This window comes from Stigmatopora nigra, chromosome 4, assembly GCF_051989575.1.
Source record: "Stigmatopora nigra isolate UIUO_SnigA chromosome 4, RoL_Snig_1.1, whole genome shotgun sequence".
NCBI classification, from domain to species: Eukaryota; Metazoa; Chordata; class Actinopteri; order Syngnathiformes; family Syngnathidae; genus Stigmatopora; species Stigmatopora nigra.
The window spans coordinates 17,286,034-17,299,420 of NC_135511.1; the positions used below are offsets into that span (position 1 = coordinate 17,286,034).

The 13,387-nt window shown below is 40.3% G+C and overlaps 1 protein-coding gene across 2 annotated transcripts; it reads right to left on the reverse strand.

Annotated features, from left to right (window-relative positions):
- Nucleotides 1-34: 34 nt before the first annotated feature.
- elmod3 (ELMO/CED-12 domain containing 3) lies at nt 35-13,290 on the reverse strand. 2 transcript variants are annotated; one of them, XM_077715225.1, is made up of 14 exons: nt 13,204-13,290; nt 11,112-11,843; nt 10,107-10,178; nt 9,957-10,031; nt 8,918-8,987; nt 8,560-8,622; nt 8,367-8,455; nt 7,212-7,335; nt 7,027-7,149; nt 6,823-6,953; nt 6,687-6,763; nt 6,475-6,602; nt 5,472-5,724; nt 35-220 (listed from the first exon to the last, which is right to left on the reverse strand). In XM_077715225.1, exons 2-13 carry the CDS (start codon nt 11,145-11,147, stop codon nt 5,483-5,485), a joined length of 1,230 nt encoding a protein of 409 aa, XP_077571351.1. In that variant the 5' UTR covers nt 11,148-11,843; nt 13,204-13,290; the 3' UTR covers nt 35-220; nt 5,472-5,482. The 2 variants fall into 2 exon arrangements, with proteins under 2 accessions (XP_077571351.1, XP_077571350.1); XM_077715224.1 differs by lacking the exon at nt 35-220 and having other exon boundaries at nt 3,665-5,724.
- Between the last annotated feature and the right edge of the window lie 97 nt (nt 13,291-13,387).

Below are 13,387 nucleotides of genomic sequence, written 5' to 3' on the forward strand. Positions count from 1 at the left end.
GACCACCTAAAATACTTGAGGAAAAAGCATTAGATTTTAGATAAAAGCTAAATGCCTGAAATATCAGTTGCGCGGAGGGTGATTCAGCAGGTCGATTTGATTGAGGCCAGATGGAGAAGTCAGTTTGGCCCAGATTCCTCCTGAGACACGGCAACTCCATGACCCCCCTTCTAAGTTCTTAGGTTGCAAAACATCATGCTGGAGGGGGTCTGTGGAAAAGCTGTGGAAGCACAATTGTCTTGTCGGGGCACTTTAAAACATTCATTTTGAAATTAATAGCAATTAAACATGTGTAAAGCAATGTTATCCTCAAAGGAACTTAGAGAAAATGCTATGTTAAGGTTTGGAAATATGACAAAAACTTGAAAATACTGTAGTAACATGGCTGACAATTGAAAAACCACAAAGTAGGATCACTACTATTATGACTGTACCTGTTTTTGGCCTATACATAAAAACCGGATAATTCTAAAGAAGTATATTTCATAAATATTACAGTTGTAAGCATATGAAAAGATTATGTTTTGACCATGTTTGGTCTACATTATCCGCCATATTGGAGGGATTACTGGAATTCAAATGAGTACCTGAAGTAGCCTCGGTTGATGGTCATATTGGTTCACTGAAAAGGCACATGATTACTGTATTTTCATGACTATAAGGCGCACCGCATTTAAAGGCGCACCGTCAATGAATGACACATTTTATTTTTTTCCCCATAAATAAAGTACACTGGATTATAAGGCGCCCTGTCTATTTTGGAGAAAATTTAAGACTTTTAAGTGCGCATTAGTCGTGAAAATACGGTAATAATGATAGTATTTTCATTAATGTCAGTTCAAAACGGAGTTATTTCACATTTCACTGAAAAGTATTTTTAACTGAACATTGGCAGTTAGTAAAAGAGAATATAAAAATACTTTTAAAACATTTTCAATCATGGGTTGGTCTTGACAGCAATAGATGTCCAATCCAGGTGGACAGGGAGATCTGAAAGTTACAATTAAATAGTCAAAAAAAGTTTTGTTTCATTACGTTTGAATGAGTAAAAAAAAGTTTGAAGTTTTATAATGTACTTTTTCATTTTTTTATATTGCATCCAACAGCGCAGTCTAGTGGTTACACTTGAACACAACAAGACAGTTTAAATATTACTATACATTTATTAGTTCCGAGCCAGGGAAAAGCCTGAATTTTTTTCTGTAAAATATTTTTTAATAGATATTGAATTAAAATTAGCTTTCCCCAAAAATGTCAACAAATGGCTAACTTTTCAACAGCATTTATTTCGCTTATTTCCATACAATACATTTAATGTACACCAGCACATACCGTATATTCTGAAATAACTCTCCTTTATAAAATAGGGGCGTCTACAATCAAGGTACAGTCATCAAATGGTCTCCAGGGACATGACAAAGACGGCAAAACACCTCAAAGAGTATTAGAAAGCGCAGAGTGTCGTTGAGAAAACGTGATTGTAATCCATGAATAACTATGGCGGAAAAATGACTTTAAAAAGCCTAGCGACCAATCATATGCTAGCTGAGCGCTTCGGTTGTTGCTGTTAAAGACGGGATTGTTCCTCACGTTTTTGTTTCCATTCGCAGACCACTTAAAAACGAACCAAAACCACAAAAAAAAATACAACTCCTTCCAAAAAGCAGCCCAGAAAATAACTTTACAAGAAAGTGCTTTAAATTGGCAGAGGTGTACGGGCCTATAATAGCAAATGGCGGAACTTGCACTTTTCTATTAACGGGTCCAGTCGGTGGTGGTAGCGAACGTAGAAAAAAAAACCTGGGAGAAAATATTTTGTGTTGAGGTAAGCACTGTTTTTTGAGTATAATGCCCTACAGACATTCATACATCTTACAATCATTAATTCTCTATGTACAAGCTTCCTGATGGACATCCATTGGACCGCTCTTCAGCTTCAAAAAACCAAGGAAAAACCAATCGCCGGGCGGGTATCCGTGTGCTAGGACGTTTGTTTGGAGAAGAGAGGCTAGCTGTCGTCCGCCTAAACGCTGGCCAATTTGCATACGTCTCTCGTACAGTTTTAGGGTTTTATCTACAAGAGTGCAAAGTCGCTCGGAGAGTCCGAGAGCGGTGGTGGTCTGGCGGCGGGTCGTTTGCCGGAAATAGAGAGCCGATTAAAAACGGCGTTGGGCCTTGGTGGGCGGGGACACCGTTTTTTACAGTGACCTTTTCGGGGGAAAGAGATGAGCTCGTTGACAAGGCCAAGCCCCCTAAGCGGGGGTGTCAAACGAGGTACCCGGACATTTCGTAGAACGGACACTTGGTGCCCGGATAGTTTGTGGAACGGACATGGTCCGCGGACAGTTCGTAGAATGGTCATGTTCCCTAACAGTTTGTAGAACGGACACTTGGTCCCCGGACAGTTCGTAGAACGGACACTTGGTCCCCGGACAGTTCGTAGAACGGACACTTGGTCCCCGGACAGTTCGTAGAACGGACACTTGGTCCCCGGACAGTTCGTAGAACGGACACTTGGTCCCAGGACAGTTCGTAGAACGGACACATGGTCCCCGGACAGTTCGTAGAACGGACCTAATCCCCAACCCTAATTTTAACCACTAACTTTATGAATTGTCAGTCTACGAAACGTCCGGGTCACGTGGGGCCAGGCGGGCACTTTGTGGCTTTTTCGTACTTTATGTTGAAGAGAAATATTTCTTATTGTCAGGTGTATACTTTAATTGTTTTCTAATAAGTAGGGTTTTGAGTTTGAAGACTGGACGTCCGTGGAATTTTAAGTATTTTCACGACTATAAGGCGCACTTAAAAGTCTTGAATTTTCTCCAAAATAGACAGGGCGCATTATAATCCAGTGTGCTTTATATATGGAAAAAAATTAAGTGTCATTCATTGAGGGTGCGCCTTATAGTCATGAAAATACAGTAAATTCCACAGGCGTCCAATCTTCAAACTCAAAACTTAAATATACCGTATTTTCACGACTATAAGGCGCACCCTCAATGAATGACACATTTACATTTTTTCCATACATAAAGCACACTGGATTATAAGGTGCACTGTCAATTTTGTAGAAAATTTAAGACTTTTAAGTGCGCCTTATAGTCGTGAAAATACGGTAAAATCCTTTGTGTACGTAAAAAGAAGGCTATTACATAGCTAATAATGAATCCAATAGGAAATGACCCAAACAAATCTACTGGAAGTGACCTGCGAGTACCCTAAAATGACAACACAGTAAACGTTTTTGGACCAAAAAATGAGACCACATAAGATCTTGTTGCCCGCCAAGCAAAACCGAGTTTGACACCCCCTTGGCCTAGACGTCAACGTGACATGGACGAGCTTCACGAAGGAGGAGCCTAAAAGGATGCTACAGTACTAGTGCTACCTGAACATGCTACAGATTGGGACTACAAAACACGGGAGACATTTTTTCACACCAGCGCAAAGCACGGAGACGCTTGGCCAAAGAGCTTTAACCCGTCCTTGGCCTTCATCGACGCTTCTCTCCCCTCCCCCATTTTGTTTCCTTTCCTAGTAGTACCGTCTTATCACAAGTGAAATACCACACTAGCGGACCAAGTACTTAGTAAAGCTGGCTTATAGTGTGTCTAGAAAACACATCTGTAGTTAGTTCCTGTCAAACGAGACGCACCATCAATCACACGCGTAGACTTTTACTCGCCATCTTCTCGTCAACATTCGCGTTTGTGGCGTGAAAAACGTCACAACCCACCAAAATATCTTTCCTTAAAAGATACACGGACAGTCTCGCCAAAATAAAACCGCAAACACACGAGCCCTGAAGTTAGAAAACGACGTATATCGTCGCTGACACTTTGATTATCGTTGAGTGACAGCTGGAATTGCATACTGTACCATATCTAAGGGGGAAAAAAATACCCTAAAAAAATCAGCTCCGACACACTCAAACACTTGCGCACAAATTCAAACAAACCAACAAATGAACTACAATCACATGCTACTAACGGAATGTCCACAAAGCTTATATTAGACCTTCATCTCCAGCCTTTTCCATTATTTTTTTATATTTAAAATGAAAGGCTGCGACTGTGTGTAAGATTTCACTATGTTCTGTTAAAATCCTTCATATAGTTATTATATCTGAATATTCAAAAACAATTCCACATATATAATTTTTTTTGTTTGGTAAATTGTATGTCAGATAAATAGACTTTTAAACCATTTCTGTAACACTAGCAAGTGTCAATAGTCCCTAACTGCCCACTTTTTTTGTCCAAATAAATTTTCCGAAAGTGTATAATTTCAAATGCTAGCAAGCTAGCATGAAGTTTTCTTCAAGTTCTGGTTACTGCGTGTGATCTGATAAAAGCGTAGTGCCGCTGGTTCGGACCAGATGGCGAGCATGGCTAATATTTGACACTGGGAGAGTTCGTGGTTTATCTAGAGCAGGGGCACTCGCACTTTTTGGTGCCAAAATTTACTTTTCAAGGAGCCACGTGTACCACGAGCTAGCTTGTTCAAAGAGCCAATATCCTTGAGGGAGGGCCACCCAAGACGTGCCTCATTACCAACAGGGGGCACCGTAATGAAGCAATGTCATGGCAACTGGTACTCGAACGTTTGGTGGCCCAGACGTTTGGTCACCCTTACGTTTGGTCGCCCGGACATTTGGTAACATAATTTTGAGAGCTGGTTTTAACAGTAAATATTTAGATATTAAACTCTCTCTCTCATTAATATATATTTGAGCTGATTTCAACAGTAATTTTGAGCTGATTTCAACGAGCAAACGTCCGGGGCGACCAAACGTCAGGGCAACCAAACGTCCGGGGCGACCAAACGTCCGGGGCGACCAAACGTCCGGGCGGACCAAACGTCCCGGCCACCAAACGTCCGGGGCAACCAAACGTCCGGGGCGACCAAACGTCCGGGGCGACCAAACGTCCGGGCGGACCAAACGTCCCGGCCACCAAACGTCCGGGGCGACCAAACGTCCGGGGCGACCAAACGTCCGGGGCGACCAAACGTCCGGGGCGACCAAACGTCCGGGGCGACCAAACGTCCGGGGCGACCAAACGTCCGGGCGACCAAACGTCCGGGCGACCAAACGTCCGAGTATTAATAAGCGCCCCTGATCTAGAGTGTTCCCAAAAGCTCCTCCCCAATTTGTCAGAATAATACACTTCAATTTGATTGGGTGATATTTTAACTCAAATCTAACCCAGTGGCAAAAACAAATATTGGCCCGTGACTGTTTTTTGTTCACTTTCATGCATTTGCTTGGCTTTTCTGTCTGGAAATAAATTAAAAAAAAACAATAGAGCTCTGAGCAACTGCATAAAATACCGAGAAGAAACTAACGGCGACAAAGTGCAGCGCCCCGTCGTCAGAGGACGGGGCGACGTGTCGGACAGCAAAGTGTAATGCAGAATAGTTCTTGGTCCGATTCCCTCAAGGGAGCCCCCCCACATGACCACACGTACCCACGCCGAGCTCAGATGAGTCTGGCGTCCCTTTCCGTGTCAGATGGCAGCTCGCACACCCCCGTGAAGTGCATCTCCTTGGCCTGGTTGCCTTGGCCACTCGCCGCTCGTTCTTCCAAACCGGGCGAAGGCTGCTGAGCCGGTGGTTCTGGCGACGTCCCACGGGGGACTCCACCTGCCCTCCTCTCTTTTAGGAAGACCTCTAGTCGGCGAAGCATCTGCTTTGGGTTCTTTTTGGCAAACAGCTCCACTTCTGAAAGGCAATGGGAGCGATATAGATATCACTAAAAGGCCGTCCTAACAGATAAGTCTGAGGTTATGTTTGGATTCTTGCCGTTTGTTGAGCATTCTTTCACAAGTGATATGGACCATCTGTCAAGAATCTTCTGGATTTCTTCCCAAAAAAAATGCTGGATTTTATCATATTTAGTCATATACATACACCAGGGGTGTCAGATTCGGGTTGGTTCGCGGGCAGCGTTAACGTCAACTTGATTTCATGTGGGCCGGACCATTTTAGATATAATATTTAGAGATTTTTTTTATAATAAATGGATTAAAAGAACTGGATTAAAAGCTCTGAATATTTAGTTCTTTATAGATGTAAAACAATGTATATTTTAGCTTTTTTAAATATATTTTTAGATTATACAAAATGATTTTTGAACTAAAAACACAGAAAAAAATGATTAAAAAATGACAATTATTGTTTTAAAAGGGGGAAAATCAGGAAATTTAATATACATTTATAGTCTTCATTTTAATTAAATCCTAAAACACAAAGTCAGTACTCATGATTTACTTTCTTGGGCCGCACAAAATGATGCGGCGTGCCAGATTTGGCCCCCAGTCCGCCACTTTGACACATGACATATCATATTTTTTTGCAAAATACGAAAGAAATTATCAAATTCAACGATTTAAGGACAATTTTAAGAGTACGGCTTATTATGGAGACGGCTAATATACGATAAAATACGGTAAGCAATAAACAGAAGCATACCTTTTATGACAAAACCAGAGTCTGCAATGGTTTTCTGTTGGCTCTTCCAAAGTTGATACAAGTGCAGATATGTCGCCACGTAAAACTCGTTCAAGACGCCGACCACTTGCTGCCGACGGTTGCACTCCCTTTTGAGACCCGACATTTTTAGAAAAAACAGTCAAATTTTGCACAAGTGACACCAAACAAAGACGAAAAACAAAATGACGGACTTGGACAAGGCTTCCTCTCGGAGAACCTGCAGCGCAATTCGCGTCATGTTGATGGACATCACGCTGAAAGGAAAGTTCTGCAAAAAACACGGCATTAGAAACCCCCAAAATTTGAAACCCAACCCAAATCCGATACCTGTGTAGCATGTTGGGACAACTTGTAAATGTCTCGAGCCAAAGGCAAAGTCTCCGGGTCCATCACGAAGTACAAAGTATGCATTAGCCCCAGAAAACCAGTTCCACGCAAGTCCGTGGCGGGGTCCAAACCTAAGAATCAAAACACACTTTGACCTTTTTCAACTCAACGGAAAAGCTAGCTTGTCGGCTAATTGTGATTTACCCTGAAAGCCAATGTTTTCCCAATGCGTCCCGAAACGTGGACAGTCGATTCTACAGCCCACCAGTCTTTTGTAAATGGTCTGGAGAACCCGCATGTGCACCGTTTGGCTATTGTCCACGTGGCCTACGGAATACACGGCGTTGGGATTGGTTGGCGTACGAAAGCGAGGACGAAGAGGCGCTTACATTGCGCGATGGCAAAAACGAGATCCCGCTCCTCGGCGAGTTCCCTGTGCAGTCGGGGGGGCCCGAAGAGGAAGTGGGTGATGGCGGCGAGACCTGTCCGGCGAATGGTTGGCTGGATGTTCTTCTGTAAAAAAAACACCAGAAATGAAGAGGGGGGAAAATGTTTACTGTCCTGTAAGCAAGATAGTAAATTGAGTCATGTGTTTTTGGGGACACGATCAAGGGTCCAATAACTTTTAGAATTCTGGGAAAAACACTGCTATCGTGATCGGACGTTTGGTCACCGGACATATGGTCGCCAGTCGTTTGGTTTCTTGTCTATCAAAGTACTGTTTAATATCCAAGTACTGTTTAATGTCCAAGTACTGTTTAATATCCAAGTCCTGTGTAATACCCAAGTACTGTTCAAAATTTAAGTACTATTTAATATCCAAGTACGGTTTAATATCCAAGTACGGTTTAATATCCAAGTACGGTTTAATATCCAAGTACTGTTTAGTGATCGAAGTACTGTTTAGTGATCGAAGTACTGTTTAATGATCGAAGTACTGTTTAATGATCGAAGTACTGTTTAATGATGGAAGAACTGTTTAATGATCGAAGTACTGTTTAATATCTATGTTTAATGTCTAAGTACTGTTTAATGTCTAAGTAGTTTAATGTCTAAGTACTGTTTAATGTCTAAGTACTGTTTAATGTCTAAGTACTGTTTAATGTCTAAGTACTGTTTAATGTCTAAGTACTGTTTAATGTCTAAGTACTGTTTAATGTCTAAGTACTGTTTAATGTCTAAGTACTGTTTAATGTCTAAGTACTGTTGAAACCAGCTCTCAAAATTATATTCATGAGTTTAATGTCTAAATATCTACTGTTTTCAACAGTACTTTGATATTTAACAGTACTTAGATAATAAACTCTCTTGAATATAATTTTGAGACCTGGCTTCAACAGTAAACTCTGTCAGCAACCAAAATACACCAAAAAACTGGCGACCAAACGTTTGAGCACCGTTTGCTATTCATACTCTTTTACTACTTCAAAAATGTATAGTTTAAAAAGGCTAGCTGGCAGACTGAAACATTGGAGTGTGATTAAAGGAGCTACTTGAATATTGAAGGAAATAATCAGAATATAGGAATGTCAATGATTCTTTACAAGCAAGTCTCCAAGATCTGTGGTTTGGAAGTATTGGAGAGCTTCATTGAAAGAGATGATCGGCGTCGGGTTCGAGTCCTCGGCGAGAGCTGGGGAAGAAACACAGTTCAAAGAAGGAATACTTTTAAAGCTTTCCTGACCAAAGTGTTGAGGGGAAAAGTGCCTGAGAAAACAGCAGTTTGTCAACTCTGACCTGGTTGGATGTTCTCCAGAGCCTCCCACTCTTCTCTGGCCTTTTCCAACTCCTCATTTTCTTCTAAAAACACACAAAAACAAAAATTTAAGGCTCACCAGAGGATTGAACTTAGTGATTTGCAACCATGGGGCCACAGCCTCCATCTTGTGGGCTTCAAAATAATGTCAGTTTTGCACCTAAGGGCCAATCAAATGTTTTAATAACCTATAATGGCCTAAGCACCAAGGCAACGAATGATCCGTCTCCCAGAAGGAAGTTCTGTTTTGACAGTAAACCCGCCGTCTAGGATACAAGACCAAATTCCAGAGGGACCGGGATGTAAGACTACAAGCAGGTTTTGCGTCAGTGTTGTTACCTGCAGGTTTGGTTTGGTCCCCTCCGGCCGCGAGAGACCGCAGGACGCCGTTCTGCTTGAGTGCCGAAATCTGGATGCAAAATGAACATTTTTTAATTAATTTTATATCCAAAAACATTTCAGACATGCTCTGAATTTCTATAAGTAACATTTCGTCACCCTAAAATATTCACCCAAGTCATTTTTTGGTTTTGTTTACAATTATTTTTGGTCTAAATCATGTATGTCATCTTTTTATGCGCATATAAGCCGTAGCTTTAACTCAGTCATCATTTTTTGTCTGACAAATGCGGCTTATATGCGAGTAAATACAGAAAAAAGTGTTTTAGGTGGGTGTGACAAGTATTATTGCAGATTTCTACTTGTCTTGTAATATATTGACTTTTTATGCGCATATACGCCGTTGCTTCGATTCAGTCATTTTTTGTCCGATAAATGCGGCTTATATGCGAGTAAATACGGTAAAAAGTGTATTTTAGGTGGGTACAATAACTATTATTGCTGATTTTTACTTGTCTTGTAATGTATTGACTTTTTATGCGCATATAAGCCGTAGCTTTAACTCAGTCATCATTTTTTGTCTGACAAATGCGGCTTATATGCGAGTAAATACAGTAAAAAGTGTTTTAGGTGGGTGCGACAAGTATTATTGCTGTTTTTACTTGCCTTGTAATGTATTGACTTTTTATGCGCATATAAGCCGTAGCTTAAATTCAGTCATCAGTTTTTGTCTGACAAATGCGGCTTATATGCGAGTAATTTGGGTAAATGAGTGTTTTAGGTGGATGTGACAAGTATTATTGCAGATTTTTACTTGTTTTTTAATGTATTGACTCTTTTTATGCGCATATAAGCCGTAGCTTTGATTCAATCATCATTTTTTGTACGAAAAATGCGGCTTATATGCGAGTAAATACAGTAAAAAGTGTGTTTTAGGTGGATGAAACAAGTATTATTGCAAATTTTAACACTTCTAATACTTCTTACTGTTAACAACAAAATGGAGGAAAAATTCAAACTCCTTAATGAAGGTAATTACCGGCAGAGATGTGAGACGTGAACAACCGTTGGTGTTGTCTTGGACATTATGACTGACGATCAATCCGTTCATCAGCTGGAAAGACAAAACAATTTCAGACAAAATCTTGAATTTGAGGCGGAAAATCCAAGATGATTGGATATTACTTACAGGCTTTTGGTTGGAAAGTCCATTGGTCGTCTCCTCTGACGATTTACATTCAGGAGACAAGCCGTTTTGGCCCTGAGAACGAGTCAAGAGTCAAAATAAAAGCAGCAGATGGTTATGACATGTACATAGACCAGGGGTGGGCAAACTTTTGGGCCCGGAGGCCACATTGACTTTAAAAATTTGACGGGTGGGCCGGGTCAGCACAAGATTCGATACATATAAAAAAGTGCATCCGTTAACAGTACATATGAAACATAAACAGAAACAAAGGACCAAAGTATTAACATACTCATCATTCATCATTCAAGTAAAAAAGTATAAAGTACGAAGTCAAGTAAAAAGGAATGTTTTAAGAAATATTAAAATGTCATTTAAAAAAAAAAGGCCCGGGGCCAAATCTGGCCCGCCGCATCATTTTGTGTGGCCCGGGAAAGTAAATGATGAGTGCCGACTTTCTGTTTTAGGATCAAATTCAAATGAAGAGTATAGATTTATATTAAATTTCCTGATTTTCCCCCTTTTAAATCAATAATTGTCATTTTTAATCCATTTTTTCCTGTTTTTAGTTCAAAAATAATTTTGTGAATTTTAAAAATATACAAAAAATCTAAAATAAACTTTTAGATCTACAAAAAACTGAATATTCAGGGATTTTAATCCAGTTATTTTAATCCATTTATAAAAAAAAACTAAATATATTTAATCAAAAATTGTAATTTTTCCAAACATTTTTTCCGTGTTTGTAGTTCAAAAATCATTTTGTGAAAGCTAAAAATACATTTTAAAAACCCAAAATAAACACTTTTAGATCTACAAAAAAACTGAATATTCAGGGCTTTTAATCCATTTCTAAAAAAAAAAATCTATATAAAATATCTAAAAATGGCCCGGCCCACATAAAATCGAGTTGACATTAATCGAGCCCGCGAAACAAACCGAGTCTGATACCCTTGTTGTAGTCAAAATAAAAAATATATATATAATATATAAGACCAAATACATTACCTCAAGATGGAAAGTGACCTCAATGTCTTCTTCCATTGCACCCGGCGAGGATCTTCCCAATTTCTGCCGCTAAAGGCTTCTAAAAACCCAAACCAAGTCTGGCTGACAAGTTTCCACGAGGACTACCATGCTTTCTCCGGCACACATGTACTTATACTTGTGTTAGATCAAAACTCAAAAGGTCGGCAGTCACAAGTAGGACTTGGAGTCGTCGCTATTAACGAACATCCGGCCGACGCACATGGCGGGTATTCCCTCTGAATGGACGCGTGGGGGAGGGGGGGCCTTGGTTCTATCGGTCGGAGATCCAGCCTCCTCCTAACCTTGAGTGTTCACGGGTTTGAAGAATGCGCCGATACGAGTCTAGCGGCGAGAGGAAATGGCACATTTCCCGGAAGCTTCCCTCCTTCTTCCTCCCGTCGGCAGATCGACTCGGCCGGTGGCTTTGCTCCTCGTCGCCATCGGAGGTGCTCGCAAGCCGAATGAGGACATGGCTCGACTTTTCAGGCCGGAGACGGACCGGGAGCAGACGCTTCCATGACTTTGGCTCTCCAGACAAATCCAATAAGCGCTATGAGATAGCAGTGGACTTTAATTGACTGAGTTAGCTTAAGCCTCATGTGAAATAATAAGAAGGCCCTAAGTGTCCGGATATGGCTCACAAGCAGGTGGATCTGGTGTTCTTGAAGGACGTAATCTTGTTTAGAAGGGGGGTCTTAAAAGTCTGAAAATCTGCAATGAAAAGCAAAAGAGTGGCATAAGGAAATGTTGTGTATGTTAGCCATTTTTTTTAATCGAAAGGATCAACTTTCTCTTCAAGTATTGCGTTTGTATTTGTGTTTTTTTTTCTAAGTGGTGTTCAATGGTGCTTTTGTAAACATGATATAGCTGCTGAAAGTAGGCTGGTGATACCATTACATAAACTATTTGATCCAAGGTCAGAAACTGTTTATTCTGATAAAAGATGGCTCCAAAACCAAAATACCTAATGGTTTATTTGGCTCTTTGCTCAAATGTTTAGATCTAGATTTTTTTTGCAACTTTAAAGAGAGATATGTGATTACTAAATCCAAATTCAAGAGGCAGTTTAAAACAGTGAATTATTTCTTCTATATTAAAATCTATCTAGTCAAAAATATGTTTTAAGCCATATATTCATGTAGACACAAAATTTTGCAGAACAAAGAGTGGGTAAAAGCCAAGACAATAAAGAGCTTAATTTATCACATTGGAGTATTCTTCATGTATAAAATGATTTATAACAATTTGTATAATAAAAATGTATAACAACCAAATATTCCAGTTTAATTTGAACCCAACTGTATTTTTCAAAAACACTGCTTTGCAAAACAAATTATGTTTGCCCAAAAAAAACTATTTTTTTAAATCAAAACTTTGTTTAAAGCGGAGAAAAAATAACATAAATTGACTATATTTCCCTGTTATCAAATGGAGAAAAATCAAGTGACTCGACTCCTATGCAAAAAATATGCGATCGGGACATCACTAATAAATATATACACTTTTAAAAATAAAAATAATTTGAATAAAAAAAGTTAGAAAGGGGAACCTTTACCAACAGTAAATGTGTTAAATGGATTTAAATTTAAAATTTAAATTTAATGGAATTATTTTTCCAATTCAAAATTCACTGCCGTTTTATGACCACGATTAGCAGAGTTGCTGTCATCCATGCTAGCATTATGCTAAGCTAGCAAGCCCGCAGGGCTGCACAAAGGCGCAGGTATGACTTCACCTCCAACGCCGCTTGCAATTCACGCAGATCTTTCCAAAAAATAAAGCGATCGGTTTCCCCAAAACGCGTACGAAGGAGACCAGGACACGGGCATAAAGTGTTTTGCAAAAGAGTAGCCGAAAGCGCCTGGTTATGACAAGAAAAGCCAGCTGTCAGGCTAACTAACGGGCTAAGTGTAGCTCTATTCAACCGGAACGCAGATGGAGTCCCGGTGCGAATATCAAGGCGAATAAACGTCATTTTTTGCCTCGATTTGACTCCAAACGGCGCAGAACATGAACATTGCGACGTACTTCGACGTAAGCATGTTATACATTAAGAAGAAATGAAAAGTACCTCAGTTTCTGATTGTTTCTCGCTCCAATCTCGGCGTCCCTTCCCCCGTCCAGCGGCTACGGTAGTGCAAGTGCATCATGGGAATTGTAGTTTCCAAACCGCGAGCTGGAGTTATGACGTCATGCTTATCTGTCTTTCTTGGCCGCTGACCTTCCCTGCAGAGTTTATACATAGATTTGGACAG

Bases quoted from the DNA above. Each gene is read 5' to 3' on its own strand.
- elmod3 (XM_077715225.1), bottom strand. From the start codon at position 11,147: ATGGAAGAAGACATTGAGGTCACTTTCCATCTTGAG. The intron at 10,179-11,111 runs GTAATGTATTTG...ACTCGTTCTCAG, and splicing joins AGGTCACTTTCCATCTTGAG to GGCCAAAACGGCTTGTCTCC. The intron at 10,032-10,106 runs GTAAGTAATATC...TTGTCTTTCCAG, and splicing joins GACTTTCCAACCAAAAGCCT to CTGATGAACGGATTGATCGT.